The following is a 20,643-nucleotide window of genomic DNA, read 5'->3' as shown; positions in this document are numbered from 1 at the left end:
AATGATTGTTATCGTAATTATTTTGTTATAATATAATTCGATAAAGAAGGAAATTAATTAAATTATTAGCGCTTAAGCTTAAGAGAATCTCCACGATGGAAGAATACTCAAATTTTAATAGAAATTGACAAAAGTAGTCATTTTTTCAGACACATGTTCTTTGTCGAATTAATTTCGAGCTCTGATTTCTATTCAACTTGTGATCTTAGCCGACGCAAATTGCTGTAATTCGATATCTCTTCTTTCTTTCTCTATCTTGAATCTTGAAATTATCCGTCGAATTCAACGAGTTTTGCGGCATCGTGACTTCGCGATCGGAATACCTTTTGCAGCATGGATGCAATCATTAAAGGTGTTCTAGTTTCGATACGTACATAATCATTTTCACGAGTGCATGAGCTGTGGATTGAAAAGAGGTTCAGTAAGGCTACGATAAAATGATGAGAATTTATTTTTACATCAATAAAAGATATGTACATTTATAAATCGATATAGTTTACTGAGCTACTATATAGAGTGATCGCGAAAGTATAGTATATCATATATAATATGTATAAATTCATTGTCATTGTATAATGTATATTTTGTACGGTAGACTTGGATAGATTTCTATACTTCAGATTACTCGCGAAGTTCATTAGAATTTATATTATATTAATCATTGGTTTATCTATGCACTTGACATATACATATATGTATATAATGTATAATATTGATGATTATAGAGATGGCCGGATACGGTGTGCTTGACGAAGGAAGGTACACAGACTGACTTGGACGTTACAAAAGCTTATGCAAAAAATTAATGGAAAGGCACTCGTTGCAAACGAGCCTCATATATTTCTATACATATAGACATTGCACTACAGCTTATAGATATATATAGATATATGTATGTATATTATATCAATTCGTCCGGTAACTCTTTGATTTAGGGAGATTGTCTTGGGTTCATCTTGTACGGCTTGGCTTTGTCCACCTATTTGGTATCTGATTAATGGTTACTATCCTAAATCCTAATTACTATCTATGGATTTGAATAATCAAATGTAAATCACGCATCTTTAGGATCAGCAACTTAATTATTGGAGGAGAAAATCTATCTCTCTTTTAACGTTTCGTCAATATTTCATTTATCAGTGCTATGCATTAAGATTTGTCTTGCTTGACCTAAATGGCAAAGACGTCTTCGCCACGCTAAAGCAGATGATGTGTGAAAGATGAATTTTTCTCACGAGTACACGGTTACCTACACATAGCTGTATGTTGTATCAGAGGAGGTCTCACGGATTGGAAGCCACACGATATCTTCCAACTTTATTCTACCGATTGTGAGCACAACGAGAAAGCACGAATAACGAAATTTGACCAAAGCTCGCTTCGTGTTTTCCTCATTCAATGCTGAGTACCAGCTGCGATGTATAATTTTTAAAACAGCCGAAAGCGGGTTAATCCCTTTCAATCTGATTTCATTTCATTAATTTATCAAGCGGGGCTTTATCGTTGACAACGATTATCCTTTCAGAAAATCACGCTTGATGTAACTACGCAATGGCAATATTTTAACCTCTCGATGTTCCGAACTAGGCGAGCTCATGTTATTGTACACTTGTGACAGCGACGTTTGTTCGATTTAGACTTGCTCTCGCTTTCCTTATCCAGTCTCTTACGCATCGCATCTAAGAAATTTGAAAAAAAAAATTAGCTCTATGAGGTATACTGACACGTGACAGAACATTAAAATTGTATTTTTAGCATTTAAAAAAAAAATAACTTCACAGATCGGAAACAAACAACAACGCAAACAAATTCTCATTCTCTGTTTTGAGATAATACAAATAGTTGAAATATTTTAAAACGGTGTTTCGTTTGCAGTGACGATACTGTATATTTTCACCGTATAATCTGCACATAACGACCTACCGATTTATTTCGGATAAATGTCAGGTTTTTTGATAAGTCACATGTTCAGAATAATGTACGTTATTTTAAACAAATAACTTTAAATCCAATTACGTTTCTATAATTCGATTATAATTGATTATATATAATTGATAACGAATTATGACAGTTACAAAGAAACGAATAGAATAATTGCATTTCAATGACTCGATAGTTTCATTCGACTATGAATATTTGTCAACTTGACGCACGGAGTGAATCAAGATGCAACGTTAGTGTATCCTAAACGCGTCGCCACGTCTCATTGTAAGTGTCTATAGCATGATTCCACACCGGTTGTACGTTACATCGGCAAACGCGAAAACTTGAGCGCTATCAGAAATACGAAACTATGTATTGCCAGTTGTGTCAGTCGGTTTTGTGCTCTCGTCGCGCGCGGTGCTACGCAGTGAAGTGAATTACTATTGCTAACGTGAAATCGAGTGGTTCGTGAATTGTTTTGATTTCGGAGCATCGAGTAGAGCGATCGTGTTTGGGTGTGCAAGGTAAGAATGAAATAAACATTTCTTATTTACACCGCGGCGAAGGTTAACGGATTTTATATTTCGTCGAGCAAATAGTAGCAAATAATAGTAGTTGTCGTTGTGTTTGTGACCCGCTGTTGTCGTTGTGTTTAACTTGAACTTTTTTTTGCCGAAAATTGTTCGCTACTTACCGGCGATAGATTTTTTGTCGATGGCTGATAAAGCTTCGTATAATTCCTTGACGAGGTTTACTTCAGGATGCAAACCTGACGCCCATATCAACAACATCCGAAAGCCGTGTTCCTTGAAGCTCGACGGACCTGCGATCGATTCTAGGGTAAATCGTTTCGTAACGCTGTCCCGAGACCGTGAGTGATGCAGGGTAATCAATGAAGAGGAAAAAGTTTGCAAAATTCTTCAACGTTCGTAGCAAAATCTCGATTCCTCATTCCTCTTCATTCACCTCGAAATATCCCCGGAATTCCGATATCGAGCACGTGTATCATCGTACGCCGTAAGATTCACGGCTCGGCCGATTTGAGCATTTTTCTGAGTTTCGCAATCGCAAGTTTACGCACGCGTCGAGTTTTTCGTAATCCTAGGGAGTTACCTGTGTACTGATGTTCGATGGCTCTGATTTGTTCGTGAGTGAAAGCCCAGTGCAACGCGAGCTTCTTCCAATCAGGCGGCGCGAGTTGTTTGTACGCTAATCTCCACAGAATGGACCTGAGTCTTTCAGGGAGATTGGCGCTCGCACTTGATACACTTCCGCCTCGGGATTCTTCTCGCCAGCGTCTTCTCGCCGGGGTTAATTCGCGAACTTCCTTGTCGGAATTGGAATCCTCCTAAGTCGTAGGCGTATGTATAGGTACGGTGCTCGTATAGAATTCCCTAAGTAAACTTGCAACTTGATTATAAACTTTATGTATATTCGAGAACTCACCGGGGTCGGATAATCTAATCTAGCAGTTCTAATTATCATGTCCACGATCGCTGTAAAACTGCCTCGTGCTGCGATGTATAGGGGCGTTTTTCCTCCCTGAAAAAAAGAGGGCGGAAATTCCCTCAAAATTGATCGCTGCTGTTTACACAGCCGGTATTCTTACAAGGGAATCACTCCGGGTGCAAAATCGATTTAGGGTGGGATCTTTACGTAAACATTGTTGGTTCGTTGAATTACAAAAAAAAAAAAGAAAAACAGACCAAGAGCTACTCTTTGAACTTTTTCAATACAGGCGTGTGACAGGTGCGCAGCTAAAACATTTCAACTGGATATTATTATTAAAAATAAAATTAGGAAAATGAATGAAAAATATTAGCGGAAAATCTTTGTCATGATAATTTTAAATTCTTGTTTATATGCCGCAAAAAATGAAATGGCCCGCGGTTATTCGTTTTTGCGAATTTACGCTTTAGTCGACATTGTCGCTTAGCAATTTTACGGCTCAGGTAACAGGGTAGAAGCTTACCTGTTCGCGTTGTTCGATATTAGCTCCAGCTGCTAATAACAGTTTGCAGATATCGGTGTGTCCCATTTCCGCGGCAATGTGAATCGGCGACTGCAGTCTCTGCGAGTAAAATGGGTCAAAAAAAAAATATTGCGTAATTTTTCTCTTATAACGTAGATCTGGACAAAATTACCGAAGTATTTATTGTTTTCAGTATGATGAGAAAAACGCGAAAAGAACTTACAGAGTTGAGGCAGTTCAAGTCTGCTCCTTTGTTGATCAGTATTTCGACCGTGTCAACTTCGTTGTTCTCACAAGCCATGTGCAGGGGAGTATTTCCGTTCTATAATTTGAACAGTGATCAGACGAATGCAGAATTGAGATAAACCGGTAGGCAATTGGAGTAGATTCGACGCGAAAATCTCTGTCCTGTCGCTTTAATCAAATACGAGTAGTACCAAAGAGCTTCCTTGACCATAAACATCCATGAGAATGACATCCAACGTACCTTGCACTGCTTGTCAAGCGCAACACCCTGCTGAACAATGGCCTCGAGAATTCCCTTGCATCCCTGACTCGCCGCGACGTGCAGGGCGGTCATTCCTGACTGACAAGTAAAAAAAGGTATCACGTTAATGACGTAAATGGTATTTAACTAGCGAAATGGGTTGCGAATAATGAGCTTCGTTACACGCTAACATCCAACTGCTCTCCCCGTTTCACCCTCCCGACACCAACGAGGAATATCACCCAAGGCACGCGGCAACCTTCTATGCGACATTACCGTGTGTGGAACGAGGAAAATTACCTCGTCCCGAAGCTCCGTACTCGCGCCCATACGCAGAAGTAGTTGGGCGATACTCGTGTGCCTGGTAAGGGTCGCTACGTGCAGAGGGGTATTGCCCTCGTTGTCCTTTGCGTCCAGGTTTGCCCCGAGGCCGATAAAAACCTCGACCGCCTCGAGGTGACCCTCCGCACAAGCGCAGTGCATCGCCGTCTGACCTTTCTGAAAAATTTTTCGCTTCAATTTCGTGTCTTTCTTATCATTTTTGACGTCGGTCGGGGGATAAATTCTAAGACGACGTTCTGCTCCGTCCTCAGTCGCGGGAGATCGACAAATCAAAGGTTCAAGCATCAAGTTTGATCGCGTTTACTTTACGTACTATATTTTGGAAGCTCTTAGCACAGTCGATTTGGCTCGTGGAAAATAAAGAAAAACACAGGGGATCTGATATTGGAGAGAACTTTTCCTCTTATTTTACTGGTCAATGGGACGTTAAGCTATCCAATGTTCAAAGTTTCGACAGCTTTCTCTCAAGTATAACGGTGTTATTCGTTTTACGAGGGTCCACACGTGTCGCGACGGACGAGTCATTCTCTTTCTCATCACCGGTTTCTGCCTTTGTTACTAGTTAATTTCGTCGGAAAGTTAATCGAATTCTGAATAGGATACTGTAGATGATTAGAAGTTTCGCGGAGGCGCGTTGGCGCAGTATACGAGCTTTCATCCGAGATCAAAAGCTTCGCCGACGCGTTATTTTAGTCCAAGTTATACGCAGTGAAGCTTGATATCGTTGTATGCAAAGTTGCTATGATCGCGTCTGTGTATTGCCTGGGGTTAAATATCAGACTCGCAATGTGCTTCGTTCCACATTGTTGCCTGCCTCGCAGTGCCGTCTGCTCTCGCTGCGAGTCTGGATCGTATTACGAATTTCTGCAGAAAATTAGAAAAGTTTTCAAAAAACTTTGCCAGTTTAATAGAACCACGTATCAAAAGGTACACTTACTACATCAGAGATTCGCGGACAGCTCGCGAAACTTAATTCGACCCACGTCCGGTATTTAATTAATAGCCTGAAATACATATAGTGTGTAAAAACTAATTGAAAAAAAATTCAATACCTCTGAAAATCGGTCCGGTAATTTTTTTCTTACAAGCCTTGTATTGATGTATACTTTGCGAATGGCGCCGCGTTATCGACGTCGATATCGTCGCTCCTTGGAATATTCAATACAGTATTCTTCTCTGATGTTTTTACTTTCCTCGAGTTACGTAAGGTTCAAAGAGTTCTACACCATTAAAAGAATAAAGCGAGAAACTAGTCGGGTCCGACTCGGAGCTCTCTGTAACAGTAGCAGTAGATACTCGTATTCTTAAAGAGCAAGGTTGGACTGTGTTTCTTCACAAAGATGCGGCGTTTTTAAAGTTTTAGCTTTTCCTTCGCCAACAATTGCGGAGTAGATTACGCGAAGAAAGATCTTAATTAATTTGGACTCTTTTATTCCTGTCGTTAATTCTACGGGAATCGACAAATTGTAACGTAAACTTTATTCGGTCTGATAAATGCTACATTTCCCGAGCTGTATTTCTGCCTCGAGTATCTGAATTTATAGACACTCGAGGAAACATTTACACTGTCTGTTGGTTTAAATTAAAATGGGCATAAGAATATAGGCAAATATTTGAAACGGGGGCTCGGCTTGAATTTTGCGCTTTATACTTCAACACCTTGCAATTTATTTTTACTCTCGAGTAGAAAAGTCGAAAAAAAAGAATATAGTACACGGAAAACCGTTTTGACCTCTATCTGAAAATACCTCGCGTCTTCCTAACTTATCCCTAAACTCTCCGTGCAATGTTTGAGGAGAATAATATGTGTAGAGGAAAAAAACTAGCCATCAATATCGCGCGGTGAAAAATGCGGATTCAATTTCCCGTTTGCGATCGTCGGTTTCGAGGGTGGCATTCATCCCGTGATCGAATATAGACGTAAACGGGGATACATGCCTTGTCTGTCGCGGACAACTTGACGCCCGGAACATTGGCCAGGGCTGTGATGACTGCTGGATTTCCAGCGAGGGCCGCATGATGAAGGGCTGTGGCTCCTGTGCAGTCGGTTGCTTCTCCGTTCAGCGATTCGACAGCCTCGGCGAGGTACTCGACGACACCCACGCTGTTGCCTCGTGCGCCGCACATCAGCAGGGTGTAGTGTTTCTTTAAAGAGGCAAACGTGTTTATCACCCTGCAGTGATATACGACTACCCGGTTACTTTGATTCGAGGGACGAGGGAAGGAACAATTGACGAGCACTCAGGGACTTGGAAATTGACAAGGTTGACGGATATCGCGTAACGGCAATTCATCTCGTTCGCCAAGTTCAACGTACAATTTATGGCGGTATACACGGCGAACGTGTTTGTGAACGATTAATTCTCTGCAATATTGAAAACGATCTTATAATAACCGCGCTCTTTGTCTATAGACTGATCGTCGGAGGTAAAAAATGACCTTTCTACCTTAGGAATAAATGATGAAAGAAAAATCACCGTCCGACTTGTCGTTTATCAAAGAATTCATTCTGGACTCGTTCCCGTCTTACCCCTCAGGAGATCGTTAAAAAAGTAACAATGGCTGCACGGAGCGAAACGAACCGGAGACCTGAGGTAAATAAGAAACGAGTAGACCACGCGGACAATGTTATACTCGGATAACTTTCCCGTACCTCGTGTCCTCCTAGTTTCGGATCATCTTCCGCACCGCCCTCAATTCTGTACTATTATTATAGATTTTCTGATAAAGGGAATGTACGGAATCGTAGGCAAATTTATAGTCAGGAAATCGATTTTCCGGAAGCTGTGCTGTGCTGCGGCGTGGTGACCAGCTGCAGCACCGAGGTTCAAAAACGGTTAACCGCTTGTAGCCTGTTTCCACATCCTTTGGACAATCTGGGTCAGCTCTCCGTATGGAGCTGAAGAATACCGAGTGCGAAGAAACAGTCGCGAGGGATGAAGTCGAGAAAACAAACGGACCACCCGTTCACTGGGGTTTTATACTTTTCTTTAGTCTCTGCGGAAAAGGTTGATCACCGCAATTATCGGGAATACACGGGCGGCGGACGGTCGAATGAAAGGGTGGCCTGAACGAACTACCGAGCTGTGTCGACAAAACAAATTTGATAATTAGTTGCGTATAAAACCGCGAACTTGAGTTATTATATTTAACCCTTGATACCGCTGCAGAATTGTGGTGGAACAATCCATTACAATCAACGAGCTTCCGACTCGGGGCTGTAAATTAAGGTACCTCATTAAAATTCTCCACATTTCTAATGCATTGCCAGTATACCTGTACATTTGATATACATCTACCTACCCTTCATTGCGGTATCTTATACGTTATATCGATTGGAAGTTACGATAAATCTACTAACGACAGAATCGCGTTGAAAACAGGTGAATGACGTAGAGACCAAGTTGGTACCGAACTAAATATCCAGTTTTTTGAGTCAAGTACAGTTAGAAAGTCGTAAATTAAACCTACAGGCTACGGTGGCTCTCTCAAAAAAATGTCTCGTCCAACCAATGACTTTTCTTTGCTGTCTTCGCTATGCTTGAACGCAATCTTCGGGCATCGTGCAGGCAGTCCAAGAGAACAGCTCGGATAAAGGGGAGTAGAAAAAGCGACTGGCATCTTATTACGTCGGTTTCTCCAAATTAAATATCTGTCTGTCTCGTCACTCGTGTTACGTCGACTTGCCACTGACAATGAGACATTTGCTCGTCACAGTCGGTTCGTTACTGTCGTAGCGGTTGAGATCGTGCGGAATTTATATCTGCAAAGTGCTCGTCAAAGGGATTCAAGATTAAAGCTTATCCTTCATAATTTATTAATTTAGGGAAATCGACAGTGATGGGATTTATTATTATTTAGTATTTGCTGATGTCTATTGCGTATTGTTAATTTATTGTTCCGTTGCCCGTTTCGAAGCATGAAATGGGCTGAAATCACCACCGAAGCTTGCAATTCCAACCGGCTTAGGTGATATTTGATATTTTTCGTAATTCCTCCTACCTTGTTAACTGCTGTTACATTCGCGCCGGCATTGATTAACATTTTTACTGCTTCCTGGTGGCCGTGCCAAGCCGCCATGTGCAATGGCCGCATACCAAACTGAAATAGAAAACGAGATTTATCTAGCAAACGTGATTGTTTTGAGACGTCATTTGTGTAACTTGGTGCTTAACGTCTTGTCGAGAATTTTTTTTATGGAATGCCGTGGAAATTGCCGAATCTAGTTATTGATCGGAATTGTTGATTGGGTGAGTGTGGCTCGAGTATTTTTCACATGTAGCTCGATGTTTAAATGGAAGAACGGAAAAGGTAAATGCCTGAAACGGATCGTTTGCCCTGATTTCACTCTAACGAGTTCCGCATTCGTACAGCCTCCTGTTTTATACAGATAAATGAAAAAAGTCTTTCTTTCGTGGTCTTCGTTAATTTTCGTGGATGCCATTTCCGCGAGCAGGAAACAAGTGGAAGATAGTTTTCGCGTCCTGCGTAATTTCATTAATGAAAATCTAGCGCATAGTCACACCGTATCCACAAATAGATAAATAACCAATTTCCAAAGACAATATATGGAGAATAAGGAGAGCTAAAATCATTACAGGTATAAATCAGGCGCTTAATTTCTACCTGCACAACGGTATATTAGGTCGTAAACATATGATATTTTCGGAACGCACAATGTACGGACTTGAGGTACGCAATGAAAACGTAAAATATCGTCACGCCTCGAGGAGGCGTCGCCTCGCTACGCATCAAAGAAATTGGATAAAGTTTAACCTCACTTCACGGTAAAAAAAAAATTCGTATCCACACGTGTCCCGTGTAACCCGTATATACTCCCAACACTTGACCCCGAGGTTCAACTGGAAAAGGGAAAAGGCATTTCTTTCAGGGGTGAATACCTTTCGATATTTCAAGCACCCAGGAACATCGCTAGATTCTTTCGTTTACTAAACCGGGTCGACTCGACTTAACGCAGAGTCGTTTCCGGGGCGTCTGATTAAAGTAGAATTTCATTTATTTCTAAGGAAGTGTTACAGATTTGATTACCCTCTTGATTTAGTACGCCTACCTTGTCTCTCGCTTCGATGTCGCATTTCGCCTGTATCAGCATCTCAATGATCTCTGTGTTCCCTTTCGACGCAGCCCAGTGAATTGGTGCCCGTCCATACTGTGAAATAAAAATATCACGCGTGTACAAGTGATCAATCACAGCGTTGGATCACCTAGTGAGTCAATAAATTTGCGGATCGTCATACTCACGTTGTTTCTCGAATCTACGTCAACAGTTTCTTTGAGCACCTTTCGAACGCTGTCGGTTTCGTTCTTTATCACAGCTTCGTGTAGAAGCAGGTCGTTCTTGAGTACTGAAATTCATTGCTCGACCGTGAGTTATTTTCACCTCCGCATTTATAAAAAGAAAGTTATCTATCTGGGGTGAAAACCTTTCCTGACACGCGACGATCAGAAACGGATAAGACCTGGATTTCGGTTAACCTACATCGCATATATCGGGTGTTTAAGCGAGGAAAGTTAACTGAGGACCTGCGATCAGGTCTATGTTGTACGCCATTACGTCTAATTCTGATATAATAAACGTCGCATTATCTCAGAGAGTCGAGGGTATAAGTGAGAATGATGTAACTACAGTATTTGAACAGGAGGTAACCGCTGAATTTTTACACATTTTTACATTATTCTCCGTAGCTGCGACTTGTCTTCAATTTTTCTAAAATAACACTGTATGTAACCGCAGATTTGGTAATATTTCGGTTTATCTTTCGTTAGAAAAATAATAATAATAACACAGGCACGTGGACTTTTAACAACGAATGTAGTTTTTATCCCGAGCTCAGCATGTCTACAGCGACAAATGATTCTACGGTATAATTTGTTTTTTCTGCACGGTTTCTCCGTTTTTTTTTTTTTTTTTGACACCGCGTTTACCGCCGTTACGCGACACCTTTAATTTCCCGACTCGTGTTGTGTGCTTTAGAGCTTAAGCTCCAGCAGAGCATCCCTCGGACAATTGACTAAATCTGCTGAGATTCAACGCACCGCGTCGCGCAAGTTTCTTTTTTATAGGGGTTGTTTGAAGCTTTTTATCCTTCCGAGATTAGTGGTATGATACAAGTGAGCGACTAATGACAGGCGAAGGGGTTTTGCAGATTATAATTGTCGCAATCAAAGTTCTTATAATTATTGTTCGTCGCAATATTTCTTTCAATTTTTTATCCGAGTGTTATACTAATAACTATCTACTTCTTCTGGCTCGGTCCTCGGCACTCCCCTTTTGTCTAATTGTCAGAAATTTAAGAACCAGCCGTTTTTATGTTTGGAATGCGGTCAACTCGCTCCGTAATGAACGTCGAAAATCACACCAATTCAAAGATTCGGATACTAGTGATGACGGTTAAAGCAAATAATCGAATTTGATAATCCTATAATGTGGAGTGATTTTTTTTTCGTCTTCCATTCATATTCGAAGAATGTCGATGTGATGTTTCGTTTGAGAAATAATTAATACCTGATTATTCCGCTGCCTTTGAGATATCTACGTCCATAATTAAATCAATTGGCAGTTATTTAGTGATATTTGGAATGATTGACTTACTTCTAGCAGTCTTGTGATTCAGCACCTCGTCTTCCAACGCTTCCGACAAGTTGAGAGGAGGCGGGATTTTAGATTTTGTCATTTTCAGGTCTTCGTTGTCCGTCATTATGAAGCTTTTTCGTAACTACATTTCCTTTAATCAGAGGTAGGCTTTCGGCATACGTAGATATAGATGAAATATGCACGATAATCGAAATCCGATAACGGAATTGAATCGTTTATAACCCATTTTCGTAGTATAATACATATGGAAATCGGAAGAAGTGTTGAAATGAAGAATTTCAAAGATATTCCACTATCTTTCGGAAGAAAAATTGATTACCGGTGGCATCCTTTGCTCTGCTATAAATATTACACTCTCATTTCCTGTTTTCTACTTATCCTGGACAATGTAAACCGTAGACGATATTTTATGCAATTTTCAATTTGCTTTTCATCCTTGTCAGATTGTGCACTTTAATATACCATGTCTTTTTCAGTTCCGTTATTCTTCACCCTCTTTAAATATGAAAAGGAATCTTTTCCGACCTACAGCAGCTAGTTACTCTCAGCTTTCCTTCATCTTGTGCCTCACGTGTTTTTCATCTTTTACTAATGAATTTCCAGCCCCTAAGTGTGATTTAAATTCGATTATCTACCACTCGGTGATGTTTTTTCAGTGAACCTCCTCCGTAAATTCACAGCTACTGCGTCGCTAATAGCACTCGAGCAATCTGCTGCTTCCTCGGAACAGTATTCCTCCGAGTTTTGTCCTTTCTGTGCTCAGATGTAACCTCTCTCGTAGATTACTCCATTTACCTTAGCAGATTGCACTTGGGGTGACCTGTACGGATAAAAAACATACTGTAAATCTTTGGAAAGATATTTTCGGATATATTGTTTCGAGGTATTAAATCCGTCTAACGAAAAAGAAGTTTTCGCATCTGACGTGATTGTGCGTGACGGGGCGAACGTTACTCTTTGAAAAAAAACTTTTCAACCCCCTTCGGCTTGGAAAATTATACACGTACCGAGAGTTGACACTGGATTTTAGCGGAATAACAATGCAAGCAGATACGTTGTTTTCACTGTGGCGTGGTATAAAGTTAAGATAGCCAAATTTCAATTTAGGAAAAAACGAGAATCGTTCTTCGTGGTTGAGGCCGATTTTGGACACCAGTGCGCGAAAGTTTTATCCCTGGTATCTCACTTCTATAATCTTACTCCGCAAAGTGCCTAATTCAATTTCTCTCCTCCCCATCATCCGTTAATTTAGATTGAGATATCAGAACCATATGATTTTTCTCGATGTATTACAGTGCGTCACGTCACGTAGGATCATTTAAGGTGTTATCGTACTCCTCTACTGTCTGAATTCTGTGGCGACAAGATACCCTTTCAGTATCGGTCTAATGTCTCAGAGGATGCGGCAATCGTATATCGTACAAAGAATCAGTAAGTACAACCCGCTATAACCGGTCTGTCAACCTGGCCGAGATCTTGACTGCGAATTCTCTCCGGAAATAGCGGGATCAATATGCAGCACTTTGACTATAAGGGGATCACAAGGAACGACAGGTCCTGCTGTTTCCCGTTTCCGTTTCTTCGTCCTTGCTCCAGTGCGCCGTCTTATGAGTTTGAGTAACTGTATAATCCTAGAAAGATGTTTTCTCTTAGCTCTCTGTAATCACCAACCCTTATGTGTGTATCTTTACATTTTTTCCCCTCATGTTCTGATCAAGTAACGTAGACGTAGGTACATACATGCGGTGCCCGAATCTTGAAATTAAGCTTGCGCAACGTGTTCGGTGGGATATTATACGCATGATAAGTGTTTGCCCGTAATCCCTACGGTATTGTGTTCGGACTAGAGATTTTTTTTATTCAAGATTCGTCCCAGATTGTCGTATCCGTTTGGTATCTCTTGCTTGATAGCGAGAAGATGGTTTAGACGGATAACTTCATGTGGTTACAGTTCTCAGTTTAACAAGACCTACCAAAAAAGGATTTAATATCCATGTACATCCGACGGACGAAGCCGCGCTGCTGCGCAGGGTCGTTATTATGCTACCCTGGGCTGCTTATACGCGTAAAAATTCAAACATTTTAAAGCCATAATCGTGATTCAAAATTAACTAACAAAATTTCGATGCCCCTTCGTTATTTATACTTTTTTGCTTCTCGTTTTTTTACGTCAAATAATCACTATGCTTTCGGGGGACACGTCGCGCGTCGGTGAAACACTGTAATTTATTGATTAGTCTAAAATTCGAACTTGTGATAAAGTTTCGTAAATCGAGTGCTTTTCACCCATTTTCAAAAAGTTAGGTTTTACAGATCCTGTAACGAATGAGGACTGGAATCAAGTATATACACAGTGTGTAGTCACGAGTGTACTCATCAACTGTGTATTCTCCTTATCCTCAATACGATGAATATGCAGATATCACGCTAATTCTTACGAAGATGTAAATCTGGCGACATTCGATCCTTCGTGATGAAAAGCAAACACATTTATTACATGAATATTCCTGCAAATTCTAGGACAATAATTGCACGTACATACATATACATGAATTTACAGCATGCCCGAAGCTGTTGCGAGGCTGAACGTTAGTATCTAATCAATAATTGTCACTCGGAAAATATTATAAAAGGGAAATTATGGTGTTGTTCACTGATTCCTAAAAGTCCTTGCTGAAGTTCTATTTTTGTACCTTGATAAGGGGTGAAGAGAGTATATTTGCCTCCAAGTAACCCAAATTTGAACTTGCGTTGTACTTGATCGTTACTTTAAATCACCGGTGAAACGAACCACTGCACAACTGTTAAATTCTTTTGGACTTCGAGCCCTGGTAAATTATACAATATACGTGATATTGTACGCGCTACACATATTCGACAAAACAAGCATCGATCATGGGTGAAAAAACGAACAAACGAATCGACTAAAAGGGTATCCGCATATTTTAAGAGCAACGAAGTGTAGGTGATCGGTACGATGAGCGGGGTCGTTGGTCTAAATCACCGTGATATAATTTAATTGGGTAAAGTCCTCAATGCCTGGTATTTGAGGCAAGTTCAAAAGCGGCTCTGACATATCGAATTGACGACCCAGTCATCCGTCGGGGTGTCCGGTGTTGCGCCAACGAGCACCAGGGCGGGGTCGCTTGTCCCACACCTGCTCGAGGTCGATATAAACGCCTGGTGAACTTCCAACTCCGTTGTTTTCGGCTGGCTTGGGTCGGTAGTTGTGTCGGATCGCATATCGGCCCACAACCGCGTGCACGTTCGTGATATTGCGAGCAATTCCATTTGCGTTACGGCATCAGTATTCTATACTCGACGCAAACTCCATCGAGAATCGTCCAGGCTCCTCTCCGTAAAGGGAATTGCGACGAAGGTTCCGCTCATGCTTTCAATTCTTGGAAACGGAAGATTTGACCTGACTTCGTCTTTGTGTCTTTGCAATAGGTACCGTACTTTTCCAACCCGAAACTTGAATCCTTTGTCTAACCGACGCCGTGCACTTTTATCACTCAAAGTAATTAGGCGTTGTAGAGCCCTGCCGTGTCGAGAATAGTCAACCAAGTCGGCTTCTTTTTATTTTATCATTCGCACAGGGTCCGCAGCACGGCTCATGGTTTGAGATCGGGTGTTTTGACAACAGCAGTGATCGTTACTTTGAACACGAACCTCGTCCGAGCTATCGATGGTAACTATATTTACAACATATAGCGACTTGCGTGCGGGACAAAGAATTTTTTTGCCATACCAGAGACGTTGGACACGCTTGCTCGTTAATTAGACACGCTAGAGAGCTCTGATTCTCGGATTCCCTTACGTCGTTTCGGACTAATTCGGAAACCCTTTTCTGCTCGGATTACGGTGCGAGGTAATAAGACACGTCGGACGAAGATCCCCAAAAGAATCTGATTTCTCTCATTGAAATTTCGATGGGATTTACTCGTTGCGTTTTAATGGCAAGTTGGTTTATCTTTGTTTTATTTTCCGTCCAACAACCAACTTGTTTCAGTAAAAACAAAAGCCACGGCACTGTTGCCTGTTACCCAGAACGGATGTTTGGTTTGGCAGTCGCGACGATGGAGAAAAAAAAACTCTCCCAGTTCTCCAGAGACAGGGCGGAATAAGGGTAGACATCTACGTTGAAGAAGGTTAATAAAACCTGCACCCACGCGGCCACGGTGAAATATCTTTGGGAGTAAAAGATAAAATATGGGCGGAATTTTTACATCTCAGTAGGTTCATACCCTGCACCTTCTCTTTACATGGAAATACGATCGAAATTCAAATAGAGTTTTCGAAGGGATATGCACACATGAAACAACCTCTGGTGTCTGAAGCAAAGTTTCCTTTTATTAAATCGCAACGTTGTTGTGGTTCTGGTATTTGTTTCCTCAGTCGCCTGCAGATTACGTTTTTCACCTTTTAAACGCATACCTTGACAGCCGGGTATTTAGCTGTCGGCTGAAGCTTTATCAACGAAAGAAATACCCCGACGAAAAGAACCGCGTATCGAACGGAGGAATGAATTATCTATCTATACTCAGATAGTTTTTATTCTATTCGTCCTACTTTTAATGACATCTATAGAAGAGAAGCGAGTATCCAATATTGCACTGATTTCTTAATGGTCTTGCGAAGTTCAATGCTGTCACTAAAGATACCTATATGAGATATGTCATATCTGTGACATACGAGAACACGACTGTCTGCAAACTTTCACAAATCACGCGAACAATTTTCACGAACACTGCTGTAGGTATATTGTAGTGAATATATAATTATCCGTGCTTCAAAAGTTGGCCTTCGTTTCGCTTGGATCAAACATCGATCGAACTCGTTCGACGTGGGCACCGCGTCCTCTTTCTACCGTATTTCTAGATTTTCGCGAAAATTTGTTTTCGCCTTGGCGGTATATAGTAGACTTCTACATAGGCTATCTGCTCGTGAAGCGGCATTTTCTCCGAGTTTTTTTTTCCCCAGAGCAAGTCTGAACGAAATAAATCAGTGAATCTGTCCACCGATTCGAAGGCAGAAACTCTCATAGTTGGATTCTCTCGAACGAGAAGGTATCGTAGCTTCGAACACGATGGTCTTGGTTCCTTATACCTCTGGTAGTCGTTTAAATTCGAACCGTCTTATGGATGGCATGAAGGATTAAAGCGTCATCTCGCAAGGCTTTCTTTGCACCAGTAAAACGCCTGATTCTTTTCGTTCATTTCTCTACCAGCTGTTCAGCTTACATTACTTTTCATTTTTAGTATGCTCTTCTACGTCATGTTATAGCTTTTGACTTTTTTCCCCTCGCTCAGTGAGCCTGTCCGCGATTCGATATTTATGGACAAAACGTGTCGCGGACTAATCCAGCTGTAATCACATCGCTGCGAGGGTGCAAATACCAGAATCGAGAAATGCCACTGGAATTCTTTCCGTGTTACTAATACACAGTCGATTTCTGCTTCCAGTCTAGTAAAGAGCTGCCGCTTTTGCGTGTAAAAATTGTCACGAGATCGTGCCGTTCATGTTCACACGATTCACACCTACTGCACCTTTTATTATAAGTTTGCATTGTGATTTCGAGCGTAGTTTATTATTTTATTTCAGCTTGGTCTCACATCGCAAACGTACTTATATATAAAAACTGCATTTCTCATGCCCCAGTTTTTGCCGAAGAAACACTAGACCATGAAAAATATAAAACGCCAACGTCCAGATATTCATGAATTTATTTATACTCATGTTGAGTTCGCGATCAGACGGACGTTGATGCAAAGAGAAATTTAAATCTTAAATTAACGCAGTTCGTACAAGTAGACGGTCTAAAGTGACAAATGGCGTGACGGATACTCGCGAAAGATTGCAAGATTATCTCGGCGCGCGACAATCTCATTACACAAGAGTGGTTTGGTGTCGGACAGTCCTGGTTAATTCTGCCAATTTTGTTGACCCTAACCTTTCTTAACGTCGTTGCATGGGCAGATTTGCCACCTGGCTTCGTGTGCCACCCTCATGCATGGCTTAAGCTTTACTTATGCTGAGTTTTGTCGCGTACTCGTCGAGCGGAGTAGATGCTAAAAATACCGGCGTACATACGTACGTACAATGCTGCGACTTCGCCGCGTTTCTCTATTTTTCCATTTCTATATTTTTATTTTCACTACTGCAGCGTGCACCAAAGCGTGTATTCCCGCATGTGAACACACACGCTTATACACGAGGCTTTGATGCTTCGGTGCAATGTTGAAATGAAATGAAAACGAGGTTTCACGCAAAATGGATTTCTGACTTTGGCGTATGAGTGATATGCACGATTCATCGTGGTGCAGCGCTCGCTCACACTCCAATATCCGTTTAATCATTTTATCTCGTGACAGGTATCAATTTCACTCCGTGAAAATCGAATTACTCGTGACATAAACTGCCGTCGTCTTGACGTTATAAAGCGATTTACGTTGATTTCGGCATTTCAGTCGGCTTTCGATGAACAGAACGAGACAGAATATCAATTCGCATTCGTACCGTAAATCCGCGTTGCCTCTAGGACGAGATAAGATAACTATGCCATTTCACGATGATTTCAAACTGTCCAACTGATACCTAATACCTCGCGTGGTTGCGTTAAAAGTAAAGTAAAGAGTAAAAAGTAAAGAGTTATGTGCAATTTACTCTTTTTGCGAAATATTGAGGACGAAACTTTAATTCCATTGCTGAATTGATCACGTTTAATTTCAATGATATACAATTGTCAAGCCCACACTGAGATAATTTATATTCTATGTCTGTTCTGGATACAGAATTTATCACTCTGTGGTTGTTTGTCGATGTTATGCTATGCTGTCTGAATTGCGGGCTTATTGTATAATTACGTTGATCCACGGCACGAGCAGACCCTTTTGACTTTAGAAATTCATGTATCGTCTTGATTTATCACGGATAGTGTGTATTCTCCAGAGGCACTCTGGTACTGCCCAAATCCTGACGTTGAATTTTGCGATTAAAGCTTGCAGCCAGTCCCTCCTTTGAAGATGTCGAGAGCTCATTTCTTTTCTGACTCATGATCACGCAGGAATAATTCTTTCATTACTGATATTATTAATGTGAAAGCCTCATTTTTCATCCTATACAATTTAGCAGGAATTTTGATTAAATTTGACGTTATATATATATATACACATATATATATATATATGTATAACGGTGAATAATATTTTCTCGTAAATTGGAATATCTCGCGTGCATGAAACTGGAACGCTGAAGGCTTGAAATTGAAAAGTCGTCACGCGTTGAACGCGGTTTGAAATAATTGATCCATACGTTCGCAGAGTCATGTCTGCCTTAATTGATTCAACAATAATATATTCAATCAACGATAATGAAATTCTCTAAATATACCGTCGCACATGTAGAAACGAATAATTCGTGCGGTAAAAAAATCTGTCCTAAAATTTTACCCATTATAAAAGTATGAATAACAGTATACTTCAATATGTTCACTGAGAGAAATTTTTTGTTCCGGTTACCGTTCAGTCCTTAACTATTTTCATTGTTTACCACAATCGAAAGATATAGTTCCAGGTAGAAAGTGAAAATCAGTTTTCTAGCTGTTACCGGAAAGTCTAGTATCCGTTACTATTCTTTCTCATTACGATCATTGTTAGTATATTTTCTTGCAACTGTTGCGAAAATTTAACGCTTGTGCGACAATAAATTGACGTTAAAGCCTTATTTAAGTAAAAAAATACAGTAAACCTCAGAAACTGATTTTGCGTTGCAATTACCAAAAAAAAAAAAGGATCGACGACAGCGCAAAATTCATATTGAAACAGTTTTTTTTAACGATACCTGTTTCACTGAATTTTTCTAGTTACTGTGACAAGTGAAATTTATCTCAGCGTTGTGCGATATAAATCACGATTCTTCTTTTCTTCGCTACCAAAAACATAAGCTCTGGATTTTCAACGCAACAAGCAACCGGTGTCCGTGATCGTTTTATCGGTACGAAAGTGACCGTGACAAGTAACTGGAAAGTGATTTCGATTATCGCTTACCTATAACGTCTCGAAAAAGTCGGCGGGAGATCGATCCGTCCTTCACTGACCGCTCCGCGTTAAACGAGCTTTCGAAAACAGGCAGCTTTTCAGCGGCTTGCGGCGGGCGTCGGGGATGCGAAGCGTTCGCGGGGTAGCGCGCGACTGCCACAACCCGAGGACGCCGACCCCCGCGAACCCCCGACAAACCCCGAGGTCGATACGTGCGCTGCTGCCACGTGGTGGTAGCGCCCGCTGCGAAATCCTTGCAACATTCGGCCGTATTAATAATAATTCATAACATTCGTAACATTCGCAACATTCGCGTAAGCAAGGCGTACCCCGGGGGCCGCCGACCCTTTGCATTCCGGTTCGTTCTGCCTCTGGGCGTAGCACTGACCACGGCAATTCGTATTCGTTCGTGTCGGATCTAAGGGTCGAGGGAATGCTACGTAATTACGGAGGTATTACCGTGATCTAGTTCAGGTTTGCTTTATACGCTACGCCGTTTTTATACGCCTCCTCGCCATTTCTACCTGCCGGTGTTGATCCTTTGAGTCGTAGTGGTAAATACTCTTACCGCCTATTTTATATCCAATTATTTTTCACGCTTAGAAAGCTTTTCAACACAATTCTTCGTCATTTTTTTTACTACTTCTGATAGTATACTAATAGGTTTTCAATCCTTGAAAGTGATTGTTGCGATACGATGTAAATTAATATTGTTAGAAACAAATTGATTGAAGAAAATCGTGCAAATTGAAGAAATAATTCATTACCATATGGGATCGTTGTTTACGAATCTGAAATAAGATTTTCAAAATTCTGTATGGCAAATTCAATCAGCTACCCGAAAACCCCCTGCATAGACTTTTTGACTGGATGCGATCAAGTTTGAAATTCTCGTCAACCATATTGGATTCTCCATCTTTAATTTTTGAAATTTCGTCTCAGATTCGTAATCGTAGACCTCAAAAACCATAAAATACTATCTTGTTATAAAATTTGATTCAGCACCGATGTGTGGCTTAAAGGGTTAAATATTCTGTGGAATTTAACGTACATGCGGTCTAAACAGTGAAATTAAAAACTCTTCGTCATTTTTGAAATCAGAGAAGGGATGCTGCGGTTGTTTATTGTAACAGCAATTTACCGTGCCTTCAGGTTGATATATATAATCGACCGAGGACGGGTAATTATTCGGTGAAAATTAGACAACAATCGATTTAAGTTCGTAACTCTCGCTGCTCCTCTTCGGTCTTGCTGTAAAGTTTCA

The 20,643-nt window shown here is 40.9% G+C and overlaps 3 protein-coding genes across 7 annotated transcripts in view; 2 read left to right on the top strand and 1 right to left on the bottom strand.

The window, feature by feature from the left end:
• Positions 1 to 922, top strand: part of LOC124307940 (heterogeneous nuclear ribonucleoprotein 27C) — a 33,055-nt gene extending 32,133 nt beyond the window's left edge. Inside the window, exon 9 of the mRNA XM_046770144.1 lies at positions 726 to 922. Coding sequence (XP_046626100.1) covers positions 726 to 772 — 47 coding nt within the window. The 3' untranslated portion in view covers positions 773 to 922. The remainder of the gene's footprint in view (positions 1 to 725) is intronic.
• On the bottom strand, positions 431 to 19,600 carry LOC124307939 (ankyrin repeat and death domain-containing protein 1A-like). 5 transcript variants are annotated; one of them, XM_046770134.1, is made up of 15 exons: positions 19,389 to 19,595; positions 12,676 to 12,971; positions 11,338 to 12,160; positions 9,987 to 10,090; positions 9,796 to 9,894; positions 8,727 to 8,825; positions 6,663 to 6,869; positions 4,683 to 4,880; positions 4,383 to 4,481; positions 4,119 to 4,217; positions 3,896 to 3,994; positions 3,370 to 3,465; positions 3,037 to 3,271; positions 2,618 to 2,758; positions 431 to 1,679 (listed from the first exon to the last, which is right to left on the bottom strand). In XM_046770134.1, exons 3-15 carry the CDS (start codon positions 11,441 to 11,443, stop codon positions 1,594 to 1,596), a joined length of 1,668 nt encoding a protein of 555 aa, XP_046626090.1. In that variant the 5' UTR covers positions 11,444 to 12,160; positions 12,676 to 12,971; positions 19,389 to 19,595; the 3' UTR covers positions 431 to 1,593. The 5 variants fall into 5 exon arrangements, with proteins under 5 accessions (XP_046626090.1, XP_046626094.1, XP_046626093.1 ...); XM_046770138.1 differs by having other exon boundaries at positions 2,618 to 2,746; XM_046770137.1 differs by having other exon boundaries at positions 12,711 to 12,971.
• LOC124307950 (hemicentin-2-like) overlaps positions 2,288 to 20,643 on the top strand; it is a 297,325-nt gene continuing 278,969 nt past the window's right edge. The window contains exon 1 of the mRNA XM_046770196.1: positions 2,288 to 2,447. The gene's annotated coding sequence lies outside the window, so the exon portion shown is untranslated. The remainder of the gene's footprint in view (positions 2,448 to 20,643) is intronic.

This window comes from Neodiprion virginianus, chromosome 6 (assembly GCF_021901495.1).
Source record: "Neodiprion virginianus isolate iyNeoVirg1 chromosome 6, iyNeoVirg1.1, whole genome shotgun sequence".
In the NCBI taxonomy this organism is placed as follows: Eukaryota; Metazoa; Arthropoda; class Insecta; order Hymenoptera; family Diprionidae; genus Neodiprion; species Neodiprion virginianus.
The sequence above is the reverse complement of the archived record's forward strand: the minus strand, read 5'-3'. Positions and strand labels throughout refer to the sequence as shown.